Below are 23,829 nucleotides of genomic sequence, written 5' to 3'. Positions count from 1 at the left end.
TTCCGAGTTGAACGTTGACTCCATTTGTAATCAGTCTAGCCCTGTAAACTTTTTCTGCTTATTTATCTTCAGCAAGTATATTTACATACGTACGTATATATAGAGGTTTATAAATGATTCCAGAGAACACCAAAAAGTTATGGAAAAGTCAATGTCTGTCTGTCCACATCAAACTTGCACTCACATTCCGTGAATTTATCTCTCCTCTGGTCCTAACAGTGTGACAAAGTCAAGTCACAAGAATGCACCATTATTCTGCTATTTTTAAAAAAAGAAAATCAGAGCTGTAATGAGAGAAAAGATATTTTTATGCTCTCACATAATTCCTTAATTTTTACCTGTGTCTTTGAAAGTGACTACGGATGTATCCACAGAAAAACCTCTTGAGTGCAGTTCCTCAGTAAAATGTACTGGGTGTCGTACCCTCCCAGCGAGTTCTTATATAGTCCCCCTACCCCCCCACCCACTGCCCCCAGCAGCCCTGTAAGTGTTAGTGTGTGTGTGTGAGTGTGTGTTTGAGAGAGGGAGAGAGAGAGGCAACGAGAAGAAGAAGGAGAAGGAGAAGAAGAAGAACAATTCAAGGAAGCAACAGCCTGTCTCTGTCTGCCCTGTTTATCTCATAAGTTGTGTCGACTTGTTCCAAGCTGCTGTTATGTGGTTTCCAAGGTGCCATCTGTTACAATACTGTTGTTTTCATAGCTAAACATTCTGGTACTCCCTAGCTTCTCTCTCTTTCCCTCCTTCATTTTTTTGCATTCCCAGCACCCCTCTGTTTCTGCTCTCCCTTTCCAGTTCAGTGGGGGGTCAGTCTGAGCTGATCAACCCCCTACTTCCCCTCACGGCCACCCACCTCCCAGATTACAGTGCCAGTGAATGAACTATGGAGGGTGGGGGACAGAAAGCCCCTACATTTGGTTGTTCTTAATATGGCTCTCTTAAGTAACTCATAGGTAATTTGGGAACCGTCTTCACCCTTTTCTGATTCTCTTAATTTGTTGGTCAGTGGTTCATTTATCAGTAGGCAGTTAGCCCAGGGTCGCAGTGGGGGAGATGCCTGAAGATAAAAGAGAATGAGTGGTGAGTGATGATCTTTGCTCTGGTCCTCCTCCGACACGCATAGCTGAAATACTCATGTCTACAGACCCACGGATCTGCTGGCAATGGAAAAACAGAACACAATTTTATTGTACTAAAGAGGTTCAAGAAAACATAAGACTGGAAGAGGCTGTCAAAGCCAAGAGAATGATCTAATGGTCACCTCAATGACCTTACAGGCCCTTGTGTGTCTTAGAATCACAAGGAAATCCTGTGCAAGACAAAGAGAACTCTTTGGGAATCCCTCTACTCGATAACACTGTGCTTGGTCCCACGTAGTAACCCCCACGCTAGAGCTTTCCATTTACTGGCAGTAAACTTGGAAATGTCTTTGTAGTCTGTGTGCATGAGGAGTCGCAACTTTAAAAGACCCCAAAGAGTTTGTGGTTCACAGACTGATGTCCACACCTTCCAATAAATCCTCATTAAAGACATTTGGTTTCACTCAACTGAGTTTGGTTTTACTTGTATCTTTTGAGTTGCAGTGATATCATTTTGCTCAGACAGCTCTTCTCATGTTTGATCAAATTTGATACTAAGGGGGAGCTTGGAATATATTTTTCACATTATCGCACTGAACTCTTGTTCCATGATGTTTTTTCAGGAGTCCAAGCATCAACACTGATATGTTACAGATCTACAGATGTGTTTAATTGGTTTTAGTTGCCTGGTGTTTAATACACTGATATTAGTTGTCAGCTCAAAAATGCACTCTTTAGTGATAGTAAGGGGCAGTAGTCCATGCTGAGACCCTTATTAATATTTTGTCGAAAGAGAAAATGTGTATATAGCTTTACCAGTCACAGGAGTGGGTGTGGTGAGAGACAGAACTGCCTTTAAAAACCTTTTCTACCCAAAGTGAGGATTTCTGCCCCTTTCCATTATGGTGTGGATTTCATGTCCCTAGCATAGTTTAAATTCTCTAAGCTTAGAGAACTGGGTAAACATTAATAAATACAAAGGTTCCAGGCTTTATCCTGTGGTGTGTCCCCATTCACAGTGCCCAAGTCATCACTGAATGGGTTGATAAGCATGAAAACAATGTAAACCAAATGTCAGTCTCAATTACTAGATTTCAACCAAGATTCTGCAACTTCCTTGTTATGTCATTTTACACTATCTCTAAAAAAAACAGCAATTTATGAAATTTGAAATGGAGGAATGGCTTTGAATTTTCTCTAAAAAGTCTTCAGACACTATGCCACACAAAGATACAGTGAAGCTGTACGCCCATTTAAGACATTTGATGTTCGTGTTTATTTTGCCAGTTGCCTATATATAATTATGCAGGGTTTGCTAAGCAAGTAGAATGTTGACATACTTCAAAATGAACACAATCACATCTAGCTTAACAAAACCGAAAAGGTCTGACTGTCTGACTGTCAGCATCACTTGTGAAATACCTGTTTGATCTCTCTGATGTGAGGACAATAGCAAAGAGGGTTGATTTTGGAAATGAATTATCATATCTGTCCTCCTCTATTGACTGACCCTGTAATGATGAACAAGTAAACAAGGGAACCATTTGAAGGGCTTGGTTGATGTGATGCAACGCTCCCTAACATCACTCATTAAACTGCCACCATGTCACTATGCCCAGCGGACTCAGATGTCACCTGTCAAATGGCAAATCACAAATCACCAGAATTTTAGTGTCTCTGTGTCATTCTACTCACCTTTGAGTGCATTCTTTTAGAAAGAGCACAAATATAGAGAGTAGAACTGGTCATTAGAATCTGGACAGGGTTAGTCATAACTTTAGGTTAACCCTACAGGGATTGTAACAAAGTAGGCTACATTCTAAAACAAATATCCATTAGCATATACTATACATTATATATGAAAGCAGTTACACATAATGTCATCTGCATCGAGCAAATGTACTGTTTGTGCAAGTACCTTATGCTCTTATAAGGGTTACAAAAGCACACAAATATTCTCATGGAAACACTTTGACAAGATTCTGCAAGTAGTAAAATAAAATAAAATTTTGATAAAACCCTTTTTGATAACATGAAGAAAGAGAAGAACTCTTATTTTGTGAAAATTACTCAGCACAGGTTTAAAGGCAGCAATAATGGAATGTCGGTGAAAGAAATTCTTTGAAAGAAAAAAATTGCCCACAATTATGTAAAATATCAGTGAGGGAAAATTTAACATAAATTGCCACCAGAAAACAAATAGCCATTCATTTCTAAGTGAGCTGAGATTTGTGAGATTTGTGAGATTTGTTTGACTTAAAAGGGTTGAGGAAAATGTAGTTCAGGATATGCAGTTCAATTTCAGCATATCTATCCCATTACTGAGAAGTGTAAGAATATTAATCAGTCAGAGCTGAAAATGTCATAAAATACAGATGATATCCACATGTAATATTAATACTAATTTCAGTCTGTGTAGTCAAGACAGCCACGAGATTGTCATTGTCCCCCTTGCATGAGTTATGTGAATTACCATATGAGAATCACCCCATCTGAGATGAATTAGGTTTGAACATGCCTCTTTCAGCATAAGAAGCTCTGCGCTGTTGCACACTGCAAATTTTGCTTATTGTTGCCAAACCATTGTTTCTCCTATAACGGCTAGAGTTAGGATATGTTAAGTGGGAACTGCTCAGCATGTAAGGGCTGACTCGACTCTAGGGGCGTGACAGCTGTCGAGCCGAGAGAGGTAGAGTGATCATGTGTGTCTGATGTTTTCTCCCGAAGCCTCGGATGTAGGCAGGAAACTGTGGAATAAAATTGGGGGCTATTAGAAAAAAAGGGTGCTGCTACTTCTTTGAGGGACTTTGAATATGTTTTAAGGCGGTGCTCTTGTTCTTCTACCATTTGTGACATTAGTTTTCCCAAGTTTATTCAATAAGTGTGGCCCACTTTTGAAAGGCCCGTTAATCCAGAAGTTTTGTGTATTGCAATACTATGATCATGTAATATGTTGGACTAGAAGTTTTCATTTTGCATTTCCTGATTTTCTGTTGAGTACACACTATGTTTCTGTGAAGGTGATGTTCATTTGCATTTGTTTGATCTGGTTTAATTTCAGTTATACAGATTTACAAGGGGTATTGTTGGCTGTGAGGTGCTGGTGCATGGATGATACCCAGTTGCCAAGACCATGGGGCCAGCTCCTTTTGGGGATCTTGGTTTTTAAGATCACGGGCTTTTGGGGATCTTGGCCTGATTGTGTGAAAGGTGTTGAGATAGTTGTACCCACTTTAAGTTTGATGATTCTGTTTGTTAGATAACTTTGAATAGCAGTAATTGTTAGGTTAAGTGTGCTGTCTGGTTGTCCTTAGAGGAGCTTTGGGTGACACTGTGTTGGGCTGAGTTGAGTTGAGTTACATAAAGACTGACTTGTCTGTAACTGTGGTAACATTCCGTAGGCTTTTCCCTGACTTTTGAGGGACTGTCACCAGTGCCAGCTTTCACAGTTTGGGAAAATGGCATGTGCAATTTCAAGCACAGGAAAGAAGCAAGTTGTCCTCATTCACTTGAAGAGTTTCAACCTTTACAAGAAGAAGTACCTTATTTGTCACACACACACTGAGCAGTGAGGAGTGAAATGCAGCCTCTGTATTTAACCCATCCCAACACCAGTGAGCAACCGCACACACACTAGAGCCCTGAGCACACACACATACATAGTATGAGCTAGGAGCAGTGGGCAGCCACCCGGTGCCCGAGGACCAACTCCAGGCATTTTTGCCAGTGCCTTGGTCAAGGTCACTGACAGGAGTACTAATCCTAATCCTAACTACACACAGAGGAATCTTGAGTTCTGTTATAGTAACTGAGTTTGTGAGTGGATGAAAAATTTGATTTAGGGGAGCTGGTCTTTGTGTACTCTTTTCTGAGCTTCTCTCTGTGTTTTAATTTAATTTAATTTTAGATACTTTATTAATCAAATTCAACTTTGACCCATCCGGAGCAGTGAACACACACATTGAGAGTAGTGAGCAATTAGCATGCACACTAGGAGGCAGTCCATATCCCTGGAACAGTGGGCAGCCACGTGGCTGCAGTGCCCGGGGATTTAGGTGCCCAAGGGGGGGGGGGCATACTGAGGGAAGGGAAAGCGCTATTCACCCCCCGCTCATTTTCCTGACGGTCCTGGGGAGTGAACCAGCGACCTTTCGGACCCAAGCTCGCTTCACTAACCTTTAGGCCACGGCAGAGAGGGCTACTGCAGTTTGAGTTGGATTGGCGGTGTGTGGTATTGTTTTATTTGGGGTCTGGTTGAGGATCCACTCCGGTTTCTCTGCCAGTTCATCCAGTGTATAACTTTATTTTATCATGTGCAATCTGTTGGAGAAGGATATCGAGGGAAACAGAGGAAGGTTAATGGGCACCTCCTATGACATGACAGACAGACAGTGGCTATACAGGAGTACATGATTCAAGATGTCCTAATGGGAGTTATGCTTTAGGTTACTGTGTGTCATTAATGATGTTCTGGAAAATCTTGCCAGTGTTTTAAATGTTTAGTGATTTGAAAATTGGTGCAGCAGTTTTACTGTAGTGTCCTATGATCATAATGGAAATATCACCCTATTATTTAGTTAGAAGCTTGGCCAAGACGTTGGTCCTGGATAGACAGTTGACTGATGCTAATACCAGTTTTGTATGGTCTTAACTGCAAAAAAAAAAATGTTTGCATTACCTCTAATAGGCTTAAGGTAGTGTCATTGAGTTTGAGGTGTGTGGATAACAGTGTTTAAATACTGAGGCCTTTTTGACATCTTTTTAAATATATGTTGCCCGTTACGTCTGTGAGTGTAATAACAGGTAGAAGGATTGCATGTTTAGCCATTAGATAAAAAAAGAATAAAGGATAATAGTAGAAATGAGTCAAAACTGTAAAAACTGTGAACACGAAGTTGGCTTACCATAGTCTCTTGCCATCTCCATAATCTGTTGCATGTTTTTCAGCTACTCTTGTAGGTTGGTAAAGACTAAAAGAATGTTCAAGGATTAAAAAAAAAGATTTGTCTGCTATTGAGCAAACTGGAAGGGCACGATGATCTGGTTTTTTCGTGTACTGACAGACTCTGGCCCCAGGTGAATGTCACTGCCTTCAATTGCCCCTTGATCTCACTGGAAACAAACATTGACTGGCAGTGTACTAGTTGGTCTTCTAGAATCTAGACCATTATATGGATGCATATTATCTTTATTATGAACTTTAATTTTTAATAGACACATCGTGTTTGTTGCCTTAGCTACGCAGAATGAAACTCATAGTACATCGTATTCGCCACGTCATAGGTCCTGCGCACCATCTCAAAATAACACGACAGGTCACGTTCCCTAAAACCTAACACCGATTTACCACGTACTTTTGTTGTATGACAGCTGCTTAATAGATTACAGTAGTTGGGAGGTCATGCCTTTGCTTTAAAAAACAAACCGCCAAAATGTACACACCAACGTCTAGACTCAAATACCAAACGAAATGGTTGCTATTCTTAAATTTCATTCAGGCAAATGCTGAATTAATATGCAATAGAGCCACAAAGTTGATACGTCTCTCGTCAGAGGCCGATTAACCAATGGGATCTCACGAAGGGAGGGTCTTACCATATGTCAGAGACACGTGTAAAGGGAAGAAGGAAGTAAATACGGTGGACTTTCTCACTTTGGCACTGGAAGTGACAGCAAGTAGGGTTAGAGGCTAAAATGAATAAAAAAACCGTATGAAAAAAAAGTTTGCAAGCTTTATGAATCGCACTTTTGGGGCTTTTGTGAGAAGATCTGTTTCGCCCAAAAAGCAAGCAAACGGTGAGCCAAACACATATAAATGTACATAACTCTGTTCATAAGGTTACCATGGCTATGTCGAATTAGGTGTGTGGCTATTTCCCTCCCTCTCGGCTTATTTGTGCGCCAAAATCGCGAGGCAGGTTAGCTGTATAAAATGTTATCTCTGCTCAGCAGAAGGTATAAAAGTACGTCGACTATGTCTGTAGTACCAAACGTGCTCGGTGCAGTTCAGTGAGTACAGATACAACGCTTCTAGACAAATGTCAACGCAGAGCACCATACCTAATTAGGCGAACCTTAGAAACAACTATAGTCTTTCGTGGAATACTTTCACAGACGTTTTGAACTATTCTGAGTGGAATATTGGACGTTTCTCCAAGCGGCAAAGCCTCCGGTTCAAGACAGTGGTTCAATCATGTTGCTCTGCGTTGCAGAACCTCCTGCAGGTCAAAGGTTCATTGATAAGGTCTGGTGATTGGGTAGACTTGCAGCATTTTTGACTGGTGTTTTGGAAACATTTTTTTTTAAACTGCCTCCTCTTGTTGGAGACATTCTCATCTTGGAATATGTTCACACCTTGAGGAAACAATGTTTGAACCAAAGGTGCATAAAAGCACCTAGAATGGCTGCCCATTCTAGACAGGCTGCCCACACCATATAAGATTATTCACTATGTTTAACACTTGGAAACAGGCTTTGTGAGGTGAGGGCTTCTACTGGCTCTCTCCAAAAATAAACCCGTTCAGATGTGTGAACAAGAGTTGAAGATGACTCCTCAGAGTGTATTACTATGTCATAATGCTAAGAGGGCCTGATTTTGAGTTCATTTTATCAAGTTATATATCATTGTACGTTGTCCTTGGTTACAAGCTGCTCCTGACTGACAGACTTACAATGAATATCACCAAGCTACAGTAATTTGAATGCTTTTTTGTGCGTCCAGCAATTATCCTAACTCAGCACTGCTCTGTGCACTGTGACTGACACAGCTACAAGTTAGAGCTTTTTAAGAATCGGTCAGTTTAGAAACTCGCATGAGAAACGGTTGATTATAGACACGTCTTTTATAGCAGATTCCGTGGGTATCATTGTGAGTAATATGAAACATATGTTTAATCCTTTTTTAATTACAATTTACTGAATTGAAAAGCACTGTTTTTGTTATTTTGTCCAACCAGTATGTTGACATGTGGTCACATACAGCATGCTCACACAGTTTTCATCCAATGTACATTTAGGAATATGTGAGGGATGCTTTTGGGGAGATATTATTATTCTTATTATTATTCTTATTATTTAAATTTAGAAGGGGAATTTCACTCGAAGGGACCTTCACTATCCTTGCCTTTAATGACACTTAGTCACCCTTACCTTACTATTGAATGTGTAGGCTACTTCTAATAGCTTTTTGGGTTGGGCAGATGTTTGCAAACAGTAGGTTCTGTGACATGAACAGTTTGGCAAACAGGACATGGCACACACACCCTCTTAGCCTTCTGAATAATATAAGTGTCCTTCGTCTCCGTTTATCTCTTTTGTTTTAACAGGATTACCGCCATGCTTCCAGGCTACAGCCCAGTGGTCCAGGCCTTGCTGGGGACACTCTTTACCTGGGGCCTGACAGCTGCTGGGGCTGCCTTGGTCTTCATCTTTTCTAGCAGACAGGCAAGACAGCTGGATTAATCAGCCACTCTCATCTTTTACGCTTTGTTAGTTTAAACTGCACTCTGCATGACCAGAAATGCCTCATGAGAATTTATTCAAGCTCTCCTTGTAGTAACTGAGGAAATGCTAGGACCGTGAAAACAAGATAGGTCGACTTTGACGAAGGTTCTGGAATGTATTTTGCAAGGTTAACTTTAAATTAGACCAAATCTCATTCATTTTGTGGGATTAATGTTTAATACATCCCCCTTAAATTGGTTCATTTGTACATTCCCACTTTGATGCATTTTTGACGATATTACGGTTAAGGTCACAGGACTCCATAAGTAAAGCATGAAATTAGATAAAAACAGCGTGTCATTAAGAAGGGAGAAGAATGAAACAGTAAAATGGGTAGAATTTTGTTTGTGGTCCCACCTCCTACCCCCTGTAGAGCTACAGTAAACAATTTCAAGTTTTAGGCCGAGATTCCCTGAAAGTACTTCATATTTATCCTGTGCCCCACTTCACATCCGTACATTTGACGTTTAAACATCTTTTAGAGAAGTCTTGTGTTTATTCACTTGAGAGATTTGCTGTTGAAGAAACAAGCAAGTTAAGACAGGTTTTCCAAAATAGGTCCAACAGAAATAAAAAGACAAGACAGTTATGCCATGCCTTTTTGAAGTTTACATCTCTGATCCATTCTTACCTGCCATTAAGAAACACCCCTGATGGTTTGGAGAACTTAACACTTTTCTGATGGCTTTGATGTGCAGCTCCATTATCATGAAGAAAGATTAGGGGGATAAAAAAAAGGAAAAAAAAATGATGCCTATATTTTGATTCCAGACTTTCTTTTTTTCCCCATTCCTCCTTTTAGAAGCGGATCTTGGATGGAAGTCTGGGCTTTGCAGCAGGGGTAAGAGGGCATGTCTTTGAACATCACACTCTTCTTGCTATCTCTTCATCCTTTTTTCCTTGTACCCTGAATTTTTTGTCGGTCTTGGCATCCAGGCTTCTTTCTCTCTACAGAGGAAAAAGAGGTTTGAGATCAAATAGACAGTTGTCTCTCTGGCCATAAGTCTTGGTGGTCTTATATTGTGTTTTGGTTTCTTCAGAAAAATGTCTTTATCAAGCAAATGGAGCACTTTTTGGAGCCATCTTACAGTTGTAAAACTTGCCTTGCTGTGGGGTACAGTTTAATTACTGTCCTCATCTGACTTATTTGGAATAACTAAAGGAAACTCCTAAATTTCCTGCCCAGTGGGTGACAAGTTATTGTATTTCCACTGAGAGCAGGAAATGAATCCTTAATTAATTAATACATTTCCTTTGTGAAAAATGTGGCAGGCAATTGGGGCAGACAATTTCAAAGAGGTTATAACTTAAAAGTGCATCTCCAATATCCTTTTATTCAAATAAATAATAGTATAAAAATGTTCAGAACAATAATGTTTCTCACAAGTGGCTCCTGCAGCCATGTCATTGTTTGACTGTCTGTCTGCTAGACTGATGCCATAAATTAGAATTTATTTACTCTTGGTTAATATTGTTGGAATCCTTTTTTGGATATTAGGTACAAATATTTGTCTTGAACATGTAAGGAAGCCCTCAAGATCTTGTCCCATCATCACAGCTGATACTGAAACATTTAAAGTGATCTTTAATCAAGATTTTGTGAAGGCATTGCCCAATTCATCCATCACCCTGTGCCCTTTCCATCAGGGATAAGTCTTAATTTATTTTCGTTGGCCTTGTGGTGGACACAGTTGCCCCCCAGACAAACCTACACTTTCTCATGAGGAGGAGGTATTGATTTAGAAACACCAGAAATAATTGGATTATTGATGTTCTTTCTTTGTCTAAATTCCATTAGGTCAGTTACGTCAGTGTGATATACATGCTATTATACACTGAAGGCTTTAATTTGTGTGTCTGAAATATGCCATAGCCGAAAATGGAGTCGCATTATGCTGTTTGCCCTTACCAATTACATAATGCTCCCTCACAATTTACAGCACTGTTGAACAAGCTTCTTCTAATTGATTCTTAAAATCTTTAGCTCAGTTTCACCAACATCCTCATTATGCTCAGCTCTATTCATTAATGATTGTGTTCATTACTTTCTGTGCCAGATTTGACTCTGGGGATTGCCATACATATAAAATCTGGCATCTGACATAATTACATTATATATATGTCTGTGTGTGTGTGAGAGAGAGAGAGACAGAAGGAAGGAAAGAAGGGAAAAGAGAGAGAGAGAGAGAGGGGGAGGGAGAGGAAGAGAGACAAAGCCATAGACGGATGGACTGATGCATGTTTTGCAGAGATAGGTGGTGGATGGAATGGGGGATAGAAATTCTTTTGTTTGTCTAAAATGCTTCACCCACAAGCAGACTCCCCTCTATCCCTGTTTGTTTGCTCTGCAGGAGTGTGTATTGAACAGGCACCTGTGGGGCCCTGGATGAAATTAATTAGACAGGATGTGCAAGTTAAACATGGTTGAGAGCTCTCCATCTTTTTCATCTCTCTCTCTCTCTGTCTCTCACTCTCTCTCTGCGCTTCGTGTCAAATCGATGGTGGGTTAGTAGCATGGAGAGAGAGAGAGAAAGAGAGCCAGAATGAAGAGTCAGTCAAGTATGTTTTGTCTTCTCTCTCTCTCTCTATCTCTGAATCTATTTATCTTTTCTCTGACAACAGACATATTGAGTCATACTGAGTTACAAGAACAGAGAGAGTGTTGATAAGCATATTGCATCTGTTTGCCAAATAGAGCCAGAAATAAGGCTGATGTTGAAAGAAGGGTATTTCCATTTGGCACGAAGCAAAACTTGTTGTGCAACCCACATTCATGCTGAAAAGTTCAGTAAAACTAATTAAGACCTTTTAGTCACTGTTTGGACATTATTTGGTCGTAATTTGGACACTATTTCTAATTTCTGTTTGGCTGCCAGATCTGATACTTTGACTTTGGGAAAACTTTGTAGTTATGTGGTGCGGTAGGAGCATCAGATATATTAGAATCCTGCTCTATGTGAAAAGAGATAACTGTTACTGCGGTCTCGATGTCAGTGATTTTCTCATCGTAAACGTCATATTATTTCATGCTTTTTTAAAAACACAGGGAGGAAAGAGAAAACGCGCGCGTGTGTGTGTGTGTGTGTGAGCACGTAGGTGGGTATGTGTGGGATTAGGGTTTTGGAATTGAAAGGTGAACATATATTGTACTCTGCAGTACTGCTCCGAAGTTCGCACCGCTTTTGAGAGCCCCGATAAAAGTTCCCCTAAGCTAATTTCATTACTGTGCCGACATCACATCTGAGGAGTCTTCTGTTTGTTATTTGTCCTCACAATCCCTGTTTACCCACTTATACTTTGGCACAGACCATTATTAATCATACATATTTAATACTGTGACTAGGCTATTGAATAGGACTGCCATCGTGCTTTCCTAAACCTGTCATCGTGGTAGGGTGTAGCTCTCTCTCCTTCAGTTGAATATTTATCATCAGTCTGCCTCCTTATTTTTAAAAATGTTTTTTTTGTTTTAAATTCCATCGCTGTTTTGTCAACCTTAAAGGAAATGAAACATGTCGACACGCAGGACCGCAGTTTTCTTAACTTTATCTTACCCTGTTTTCACTGTAGCTCTCTAGCCATAAAACTGGACCTTTTTTTTTTTTTTTTAAACTTTTACTGGATATAGAAAAGAAGCTGAGGCAACAGTGCTGAAAGGGGCAACGTGATGGAATCTGTCTCTGTGGTCTCACTAACAGATGCTTGCGTGGTGGAACCAGCACTCCATTTAAAAGAATCTGGATCTGAATCTGGAGAGAGAAAAAAGACAGAATGAGAAGGAAAAAAGAAAAAGATTTCCTTACCCAACCTTTTTAGTTTTGCTAGGAATACTCAACAAAACTAAAATGCTTGGGGAGGCATTCTTTGACCACGCTTTTCTCTCTGGAATGTTGACGTATGGTAATAACTGTTTACTTACCTGTCACCTGTCAATCAAAGTAGTACAATAGGTTGACTACATTTACTGAAGAATGACCAGAGGCGGCAAGACGGACAGTCGGACAAACTGATCACAAAGCTACAAGGCATCTTTGCTAATATTACTTGTTCATATTAGTATAATATTAATAAAGAGCGATGTATTATGGAGTGGTGTTAAATCAAACAGAGAGTTCCATTTTCTCTCATTTTCCCCCCTTTCTCCCTCCTTGCTTATTTTACTCAGACCTCTTATCGTCCACTGATGTTCACTCACTGGATCTCACTTATGTTTGATCAAGGCAACATTCCATGAAAGACAGAAATCTTTACACTTTTGCACTCTCAGATTGCAAAGTTTATATCATAGTCCTGTCTAAATCTGTGAAATTCCCAGATTTGTCTGATATGAGAGGGCATGTCTAATCTTATGGTAAAGTCGAGCTCACCTGTAAGATTCTCCTTTTGACAAGGCTTTCGACAGCTGCTTGCTGAATGTCACTTTCTGTGTGCCTGTGTGCATTTGTTACACTGGCTATGAGTGTGTTTGTCGTTTGTACCATTGGACTTCAGGCAAGAATTGGCTTTTTTAAGTATCATATTTGTTACACTTGAGTATTTTCAGTCATTTAGAAGCATGTCGCTCCAATGAAAATGTTACGCCGATGATCGTGCTCAAGAATACATGCAGTAGATGCAGTGCGTGGATTGTAATGGGATATATCAGAACAGAGTCATCAGTTTATAATTTTTTTTGTTCTTGAAAGTACATGTTATTCAACATTAGTTAGTGGCTGCTGGACTTTTATGGAGCGTTGATAAACTATTTTGGGAAACCTCTAAAGTAAGATTTATCACTTTTGATATGTACCATAAACTTACACACAGTATGGAGTGTAATGTTATGACAAATACCATAAGTGGTAAATTCCTCGTCTTTTCCTCATTTATCCTTTTTCCCCACTTTAGTGTTACGCCCGAATCCTCTGTCAAATGGCTGTAGTTTTTTATTTTGCTAATTAGACATTTAATATGTTTAATTTTGCTGAAGGGACTGTGGGGCTTATATGAATCACTGGATCCATCAAGCTGTTTTTCTCCAGAGGCACAGAACGAGAACCTTTATGATGAATGAGTGTCCTTCGGTCTGCCTGCACTGTGTTACTTTCTGTGGCTTGTTGTAATTTCGTCTTTCTCCGGCCTCTTTTTCGGTGAAGACCAAAGGGAAGGAGCGCTAAGGCCAGTGACCACTGTAGTGACTCTTTTCTTTTATCAGGAACTTATTTGCTAATGTTGCTGCTTCTGATCTCTGTATCTATGCCACTGATCATGACTTTGTTCCAACACAATGATCACATGAATTTCAGTGGAGTTTCACAAGTGTTTCATGAGAGCAGTTGGGTCTTTACGGTTGCAACTGATCAACATGCGGCAGCAGCATCACAGCATCATGCGTCGCTGCTCTGCCCTGCATGCTAGGGTGACGTAAAGGATGCCAGTACTCTAGAAAATCCACTATGAATCATGCTTTAAATCCTACGGTGTACACCAAGGAACGCAGTGCCTTCTGTGAAGTAAGGGTTCAGTCACCATTATGTTTTGGGGATGTATCTCATATTTAGGGAAGCGAGACACTTGTCCAGGTAAGATGAACATGAATGGATCAGAGGAAATCCTTCACCGGAACCATGTGATCCTTGTAAGGAGGTTTATACCAGGGTGGAAAATTACTTTCCAGAATGATAATGACCAGAACTACACAGTTGAAGGAGGAATATATTGACTAAGCTGCAGAGACAGAAATGTCTTTAAATTGCCCAGTTGGAACCCCGATGAAGTCCCGTTGAAAATATGCGATTAATAGTCTTAATGGATCTCAACGATTAAAGAGAAGTTTACGGATGGTTTAGAATTCCCTTGAAAAATGTGGACTGCGCTGTGTGGATATTTGGGAAAAATGTAGTTTAAAAATTTGACTCATGGAAACAAAGTGTGAAAAGTTACATTCAGAGGGTCCATCATATCTATAGATTTTGCAGATGTTAAATGTGGCGGATATTCATTTGACTTTGGATCCGCATAGAATTGGCACCTTCCCAGCAGTTGGTTCTGCACATGACTGCAGGTGTATAGTTAGCACTCCCTGGCTGTCAAGCTGCAACAAATGCAGGAACTTCATTGGTATGGCATGCGTGCAGTGGCCCGACCCTTTGTTATCATAGTAAAAGGTGAGATAGGTGTGAAATGGGTAGATGGCATCAAAAGGCAAAATGCCATAGATATGCACATTGTCACATAGTTCCTTCAGACCATGATCCCTCCAGAATCAGTGACCTGAAGAAAACTATTTTTTTTTGCTGAGCTTTGACTAAGTGGAGGGGTTTTTGCAGTGTATTGAATGAGAGCTCAGTATTTAAGGTGTAGGCAAAATAGCATAGGTATTTTAAACCCATGGGCCAGGGGTCTTGTTTAGATTCTTGTACCTATGGAAACACAGCAGGATCAAAGGTACAAAGGTATTCAGGCACTATAACACGGTATGAAGCGTGTGTATATTATGCGATAAAAGTGTGTATTATGACTCACTCCATCCTGATCTGACTTGGACTGATTTGGCACTTTTCAACCCAACATCACTGTTGTTAATGGGAGCCATAATACAGCTATGGAGAAGGAGGTGGGAAAAAAGAATTAAAATCCAAATAAAGGCAGACGATATCACTTTGAATGTATTTTAAATTAACTGTCTGCAAAAAATGTGGTGATTAAATATGTTAAATTAAATTATTACCTGTGCACTTCAATGATATTGCTTGTTTCTGGCTATGTTCAAGAGTGAAATTTCAGTAATACAGTGAGTGTCATGTTGTGCTGGTAATATGACTCATTTTACTGTTAACACCTGCACATTCAAGGGCCAGATGGACTCTAAACTATTCTTATGTCTGAATTTGCCTTCAGTGCATGTATAGACCTCAAGCACTCTACGCTATAAACTGCTCTGGTGAAATTGCTGTTGCCTGGACATGTTTCCTCAGGAATGACGCCAGTGCTCAAATTGGAGGACTGATTATGTGGGTGCTCTGTACACAGAGAACTAACTTCCTCTGGCAGGAAAGGATCAGAAAGTGAAATAATCTATTTTTACCAACACCTTGATGACAGGTGTCTGTAGCGCAGAGCTTAATTGACTTGAAATGTGCAGTCCTACAAGCTTCATTATTCTCCCCTCAGCATTCAGAGGAAAGATGGAGAAATCATGATTGCGGAAGAGTCGTTCAGCCTACTTGGGTATTAAACCCCTGGTGCTAATAACAGTACTTTTCTAGTCCCATCTAAACATGGGGTGACAAGACAGTTGTCAAAGTAATGATGGAGCAGGAAATTGGGTTTTTCAAGCAGTTGGCTCTGGAAGAGAGATTGTAGTGTGCTATACCAAGCTGAAGGAGTAGCGTTGTCAGTTTTGTGCCGGTTCTTCGTAAAATACCGACTGTACAATCATGAGCTGAAAGCTGAGTCATGTTTCACATCATATTCTGTGCTGATACAAATGTTCTGGCATGGTGCTAGGCAGTTTCAAACCGCTTCAGTGTAAATGTGACGTAACAATCTGTCCGTTAGCTCTGTAAGAAATGCTTGTCCGGTAGCAAATAGTTCAACGAGCAAAAGTAGAAAAGTTTGTTTGAATAGGGTGAAGACAAGTAGGGTGAAGTTTTAAGACAATAGAAGATGGGTTGACAGTAAAGAGGTGGCTTTGTGAAAGTGCTGTTATAAATGACTAATTAAACTGACTTTAAACTGATAAAGCCAGGGGCTTAAAGTGCTGCTCGTTACTGCCTAATTCATTTATTTACAATGTGTGGAATGTGATAATGGATTGGTCTGGAGTTGAATTAGTCTTATTAACTGTGAATATATCAGTTAGATGGTTTCTCGGACTGAACACCAAATATGTGTTTATGTTGTATTGTGTTATGCTGAAAAATACTTTTTTAAAATATAAAAGTGCGTGGTGAAGGTTACTATCAATGTATATCATTCTGCAGATAAAGATGAATTTTTTGGGGAATATAGATATATAAATGCTTGTCTTGTAGACATGAAAGTCTGTAAATATTGTACTTTATCGACAGTTTCAGTTCTGTGACATTGACTGGTTTGTTGACTAATTTGAGTTTATTGTGTGAAAAATGATGGAATCCGTTCACCAGATCTCAATTCACTTGTATTAGGCATTCTTTAATGTTCATGAGGTCTCTCTGTTGATTTTCTATCAAATAACCAATGTATTTTCTCTAAACAAAGCACAAATTGAATAGTGATGATTCTTTTGGCCGTGAGGCTCCTTAGTGCTCCCATTCCCCATAAACTTTCATTCATTTGTTTTCTTCTGCTCCCTCGTATGCAGTTTTTGTTTTAATGATTGATCTGTTTCTAATTGTGTCCTAAACGACCGTGGACTTTTTTTTTTCTGAAATGGATTTTTCTTCTTTCATAAAAGATAGACCCTGTATTTTTCAGCTGTAGGCATGAAAATGGCCGGGGGTGGGGGGGTTTATTCATAGGTCATCGTGGTTGAATGTTATGCGTTGCCTTTGCTTTTGAAAGTTAATTTCCTCCTCAACCCATTATTGAAATGCAAATTTGTCCCGTGACGGGCATTTATAGCTAAAATAGGACTGGAACATAAGTTCATTCATACAAAGTATAGCTTCTTTGGGGAATTTTTCCAGGTTTTTTTTATGCAAAAGACCTTGCCCTGTGTCTTCCAAACTTGTTTTCATAATACTGCGGAGTATTGCAAAACTATAGCCTGTGTGTGGTCTTCTAAGACAAAATGTCATATCTCTAGGACAAAATTGGGTTGCTATGTTCATGTCTGTAAGGCCCAGTGGAGAAATGAAGAAAGACCTGATCCTGTTTGTTAAGAATGTGTGAGGGGTTCATAAGAAATATTGCCTTGTTGGCTTTTCCCTCTGCTACTGTAGGATGCTGTGCCATCAGCCAGGAAATCTGCACAGGGACAAAGTTCTGTCCTCATTTCTAAACCGTCCCCGGCACCCCAACACTGCCCCCACTCCACTCCTGTGCGCCCCAATACCATCCTCACCGTGTCCCTGCATGACCTCTCACGGTCCCCACTCCACTCCTGTGTGCCCCAATACCATCCTCACCGTGTCCCTGCATGACCTCTCACGGTCCCCACTCCACCCCTGTGTGTCCCAAGACCATCATCACCCCATCACCGCCACTCTCCATGCTATCCCATTGCACAAAGATATGTCCCCTTTTTCCATCCCGCAAATGATATTTTACTTCAGGTATTTTTCATAAATGTTCCTAGAAGATACGTATAGCGTACTGATTTGTTTCACAGAACTGCGCAAGACATGAATATTTATCATCACACATTTAATAGTCATTCATTCATACATCATATATATAGGAAATAGCATGTCTGTCATCTTTGATCAAAGTAAATTCTCTCAAACATTGGCTCTCGCGCTGTTCCGCTCAAACTAGGGACAGGCCTTCGAGCCTATACGTATGCTTGGGAATGCAGTTCATTGGTAAACTGTGGCAGTACAATCAGTGTGGCGGCTGAAAAGAATCAAATAATAATAAGATTAAAGTTCCACATTCATTGGTCTTTATTTCTTAAAATGTAATGGACTAAAGCAGAATAATTTGCCATCTATCATATTTGGGATATTACAGCTACGAAAACAACAACAACAAAAAAAAAAAACAGAAGTCACAGTTTTTGAAAGACAGTTACTCTTTCAATCAAGTCATAATTTTAAACACTAGATGTATGTGATGCAGAGAGTTTGCTTAAAATCAGAAAATGTAAACCATTCTGTAGCATAGACCTAAAAGTACAGTTAAAAAAGAATGACCTTTCCCTCTCCCGCTCTGTATGGTCCAGCTCTCCCTATTCCCATGCAGCTCTCTACCCAAAACATCTGTTTGAATCATTTTAAAAAAAAGTCAGCCGTTTGTGGAAATAGTGCGATGGGGGGTTGGGGGGTGATAGGACAGCCGGTGCTAGGAGATTGCAGCCGATTGCTTATATGACCCATTTCCATAGAATCACCCGCTGTGTCACTGATATACATATATTTGGAGCTTTGGAGAAATTTCTGAGAAGTTAATCAGATGCCACCCACTAGAAGGCCTGGGACTGTGTAGGGATCATACTAACGAACACCACATGGTGTGCATTACAAACGGGCATAAGATTAGTTTTAAAATCCGGTTTAGCTGTGTGCCTTACGTGACAGATGGAGCAGATCTACGGATAATGAAGAAGTTTATTACTAAGTATATGGCAAAAATGCAGCACCCTATCTCAAATATCATGTGATTTAGAAACAAGCTTACCTTTCAGAGAGATCATTATCGTTCTAGAGATACCACCTTTTCAGATGAGTGAAATGCCAGACAGTATCTCACACACTTTTTTAGAGAGACAGATAAGTGTTCTTTGTTCTCTGTTGTGGTGATTTTTGATTGTATCTTTTGAAGGAGGTCCATTTCTGCTTGAATGAACCCACTTCAAAAGATGTTCACCAAATAGCATTTTCTTGCATGTTCTAGTCACTGGAACCTAACATTTAATGAAAATGCTTGATTTCCTTATTTTATATCATACATTAAAAGGACATTGTTGTTTTTCTTTTTCAAAGCAAAGCAGAAACTCTTCATTACAGAGAGAGATGATGTGGCTCACGTTATATATGTAACAGAAATAGAGAAATCTTTCTTGTCCAAGACCTTTCCCGTTTGATCGCCATGACGTAAAAATAAGCAAACACTTCAGTTTGAGATCCTCCTGTCTGACCCAGTTTAGTCATCCATAATTTATGTGTCGCTGGTCTAAAACGGAATGCTATGATTAAATGTACATGTTTTACAGGGTTTGGAAAGATTGAAAATTATGATGCAAACGCATGCTTAATGATGCGATAAAACTGAAATATAAAGTCTGCTGTTTCAGCTCTGAACAAACTGTTCTTTGTGCATAGTCACCACCACTTTTGTTGTGTTTCTGTCATCCACAGGTAATGTTGGCAGCCTCTTATTGGTCCTTGCTGGCCCCTGCAATTGAAATGGCGGAGGAGTCTGGGAAGTACGGAGCGTTTGCATTCCTCCCCGTTGCCGTGGGTTTCGCCCTCGGCGCTGCATTTGTGTACTTTGCTGACCTCATGATGCCTGTTTTGGTGAGTTATGCTTGCACTCTTGTGCATGAAGCTGCTTCTCACAAGAATGTCTGAAACACATGTTTAACGTAACGGTGTCAGATCTGAAATAGTTCATTACAGTGAAAAATGCCTTTCACGTAATGTAACTGCACATAGGATTTGTACTGTTTTAATTTGGGCTTTTCCATTTGCTTTTTAACTCGAGACTCAAGCTTTGTATTTCAGTCTTATCCAGGGTGAAACTGACATCATAAAGTGCCTAGGTTAGTGACTAACAGGGATGGAGCAGAGGAGATAGAAGATGGGAGATAGAAGGATGGAGTGGATGAGAACAGAATGTGGTCAGAATGAGCAGAACAGCAGTAGGAAGGAGCACACATGGAGGTGGAGTGGTGGTGGTTTAGAGAGAGGAATGACTCAGTGATAAGCAGCCTGCCTCTCTCATCAGGAGCTCAGCCTGTGAAACAGACAGATCAGTACAGAGACTCGCAGTGATTCTGCCCTCCCACTTCTTCATATGCACATGCATACACTTTTCCCATCATGGGTATGCCTATAGGCGACTCAAACCTATATTTACCTGTGCCTTGTATATGACTCACTGCAAAGTAGCCCAGTATCTGGGTTCCTTACAGCAAAAACGTCTTGCCACTGGCATTTTGAAACGCGTTATCCATCGATACGCCATTAATATATTTTTCGTAGTTTCTCCTGAGGATGTGCCCTGCTTTTCATATGTACACAGACTTAGATTAACTCAAAATGAGACCACGCAGTAGTTTCCATTATTTATTTTCCATGCAGGCATTGTAACTTCTCATGGTCGTCCCTTATCTTGATATGTATGATGCTCTTACTCAGGTGCCATGGTACTGTAGTACTTTGGAGACATCTTTTTTTTTTTTTTTTCTTGCCTTGTTCTTACGCATCAGTGTTCCCATCAGTCCATGGAATTATATGACACGTAACTGTGGGAAATGCCTCTTACATAGTGTACATTTTGGGTCATAGAATGTGTGTTCTAGTGCTGTTGAGGCAGCCCCTCAGTGTTTCTGTTAGCTCTGGTTGAAGATGGGTGGTGATGGTTGTGGAGCTATATTGTAATCGGCGTGAAATACATTCTGCTTGGCTCAGGACGAGTCCCCATAAGCAGATGGAGTGATGTGATGTTTGGACAGCTGCTGAAGTCACTTTTACCGACACTAAGGCAAACACCGGGCCAGGAAAGAGAGAAAAGGGCTTTGAGATGCCAGCCCAACAACCCCCTGCAGAGTAATTACTGTGGCCCTGTTCCAGGGACAGATTCAGTCGCGGTGTACTCCTGAAATTAACGACATCGTTTCCACAGACCCCTTTTGTGAGCCCCTCGTTTCCAGGATGAGGAGATGGAACAAACGTCAGACTCTCGAGTAACAGGGCCGCAAGCTGTCGCAGGATTGAGTGTCAGACAAACCATACCTGTGTGGGTTTTGTCATAAAAACGGTACAGCACACAACTAAGCTTACTGTTACTTGGGTACCAATCAGAAGGGCACAATGGCCGGTTGGCACTGTAAATGGACTGAGCCATATGGTGGCTGTTCATGGCATCTGTCTTACTGCCCAAGAGCACTGAGCTGAGTGAGAAAAGCTTTTGGGACGTGAAAAAAATTGTTGGTTGTTCAAACACAGCATGTCTTTCCCGTGTGGTTTCTCTTCGTTTCTTGGTCAGTCTGCGTGACAGATTTAGACTGAACCTACGAACACTGCAGTACCCCACTCTAAATCACAGAACACCTATAGTTACTGATAGCATTTTTTGTGTAAGGAAATAGCTACTAAGTTGCCCAACCTTTGTCCTTACAAACTACTTTGGTGCAGCCAAACTTTTCTTCCCTCTAAGGCATTAGGAAGCTTTACTGTTGAGAAGGACTGTTTTGCCATAATTCAGATTTAGTATTTATTATCCTTACACTGTCATAAAAGAAGTGCTATTCCTACATCTGTACTTAAGCGTGTGCGTCTGACTGGTGAAGTGCACGTTGGGCCTCATTGCCTGAATGATTTATTTGAATTGATCCCTGTTTCAGGTTTGATGCTTCTTGACCCATGCTAATCGATGGTGTATACTTTTCTTTTACTGCACATAGGCTGTAACATTTTACTGAAAAGTCATGATGTGCAGCCATCTGTATAGTAAGAAAAGATCTACAGTATTTTCCTTGTGGTTTCCTGCACCTCTTATCGCACACTGACCGAAGTATAATAGTAAGATGAAGTCACCAGTGTTTTGGATCCTGTAAGTAAGCATACAGTTTAGTTTCTTAGGCTCAGTGTTACCTGTTAACTTCCACTTCATCAGTGCATGGCCTCTTGTTGACATGAAAATAAGGGTTTTTCCACAATTGCGAATATGAATGTTTTCCTCCAGTTACATAGATTTTTCTGTATTCATTGATGTCCCGGATTGAAAACTCAGAGTTTTTTGGTGTTGCATTGCAAGTTCTAGTGTAGTCAGTATAAACCAGGCCCTGACAATGACATTATTAAATTGACATTGGATGCAACAGAATACATATAAACCTTCTTGATCTAAAGCTTTCTTCTTGAGATCATTTTGTGCACTCAGCATTGAAACTCTTTATAATTTGTTTCGAAAACTGAGGATTCATTGTCTTATAGATGTGTGTCTCTCCCATGTCAATTCTAGAGTTCTTGATAAATTCAGAAAACCATTGAATTGAACCATTTAAATGAAATTTTGCAAGACCCTGGGGTTTTCTTAGCATGAATGGTTTATCTAAGCCCCAGAGACACCGATTAGCTGAACTGGAAATGATCCTTGGGTGTGTGCCATTATTGGATTTGTCACTGAATACCTGAGGTAAAGATGTCAAGACCTGTGGGTGAAAGACAGAATCTGTGTTGTTAACACTTTTTTTTTTGTTGTGGGACTTGTGCTTCAAAAGAGCTCATGCTCTTGTCTTTTATCTTGCCTTCATCTTCTCACGGTATCGTCTGATGAGCTATCTCCCCCCATTGCTCCCCTGAGTCAGATAATAATGCATATGATAGCGTTATTTTTCTGCTTCGTTTGCAACCCGTGTTCTATGCTCATGCCAGTTTTGATGTCTATTGATGTCCCCAGATGATATTTGTATTTGACGCATTTCAGAACAAACCTTTGACTCGTGTTCAGGACATAGGTAACACATGAGATCTGTGTTTTTTCGGCTAACTTGCTGATTTCCCAATAAATCGACCACAGATATGCTACTATCTCACTCTTCGAGAGCTCTCACAGCATACGGAGGGACCCTCGTCCTTTGGAGGCAGAATGGCAGATGAGCAGTTTAGCCAAGGTTAAATACATCAAAATGAAAATGAGACTGTGTTTACTATATCAGTGTAGTTTTGTAGGTCTGTTCTTTCAGATGACTGTTTAGACAAGCTATGAAACACTATCTTGTTAGTTTTCAAAGCATGCAGAGATTGCAAGTTAGCTTACATTTACTTCCTTCTGTTTTTGAAAAATGTATCTATCAGCGGCCAACCAGAAGCAGAGAGACACTCTAATCCTACATCAGAATGGACTGGACACATGAGCTGACGTGAATGAGATGGACAGTTTTAACACTGGCTCTTTGAGCCTGTCTGATGGGCTTAATTAGGGCCCTCCCATCTGACTGGAGGAAAATTTAGCTACTTAGAGACATTGTGGAGTTATCCTGGCACTCTGAAATGCCTGTCAATTGGGATCTGTTTGCCTTGGTATTGGATATTCTCTTTTTGATCACTAATATCAGAGGGTTACCTTTATCTATACTAAAATGATAAGAAAGCCCTCTTTCGGCATTCTCATGAAGGAGCTTCAATCAGTGACTGTTATGATAAATCATTTTTCATTCTTGGGAGACCATGTCATGCAGTACCATATTATACCATAGTTTATTAGCTTTTCTGTGAAATGTAGAATAGGTACCTGAACCTGGGCTACTTTGGATTTTCCATCATTTTCTGCTCTCCTACACTGTCAGGGCTTTTTTATGGGAAATGACAGGGGTGGGGATGAAACCTTCATATTCTGTTTGTGTTTTTCTCTGGAAACCTTGGTGGTCTTCGGTTACATCAGTCTTCAGTATTTTTCT

General features: G+C 40.2%; 1 protein-coding gene across 2 annotated transcripts in view; it reads left to right on the top strand.

Moving 5' to 3' along the window:
• The first annotated feature begins 6,740 nt into the window (after positions 1-6,740).
• slc39a11 (solute carrier family 39, member 11) overlaps positions 6,741-23,829 on the top strand; it is a 76,210-nt gene continuing 59,121 nt past the window's right edge. For both annotated transcript variants that reach the window (XM_030774129.1, XM_030774128.1), the window contains exons 1-4: positions 6,741-6,872; positions 8,402-8,519; positions 9,382-9,420; positions 19,562-19,720. In XM_030774129.1, the coding sequence (XP_030629989.1) occupies positions 8,412-8,519; positions 9,382-9,420; positions 19,562-19,720 (306 nt within the window). In that variant the 5' untranslated portion in view covers positions 6,741-6,872; positions 8,402-8,411. The remainder of the gene's footprint in view (positions 6,873-8,401; positions 8,520-9,381; positions 9,421-19,561; positions 19,721-23,829) is intronic.

This window comes from Chanos chanos, chromosome 5 (assembly GCF_902362185.1).
Source record: "Chanos chanos chromosome 5, fChaCha1.1, whole genome shotgun sequence".
In the NCBI taxonomy this organism is placed as follows: Eukaryota; Metazoa; Chordata; class Actinopteri; order Gonorynchiformes; family Chanidae; genus Chanos; species Chanos chanos.
The sequence above is the reverse complement of the archived record's forward strand: the minus strand, read 5'-3'. Positions and strand labels throughout refer to the sequence as shown.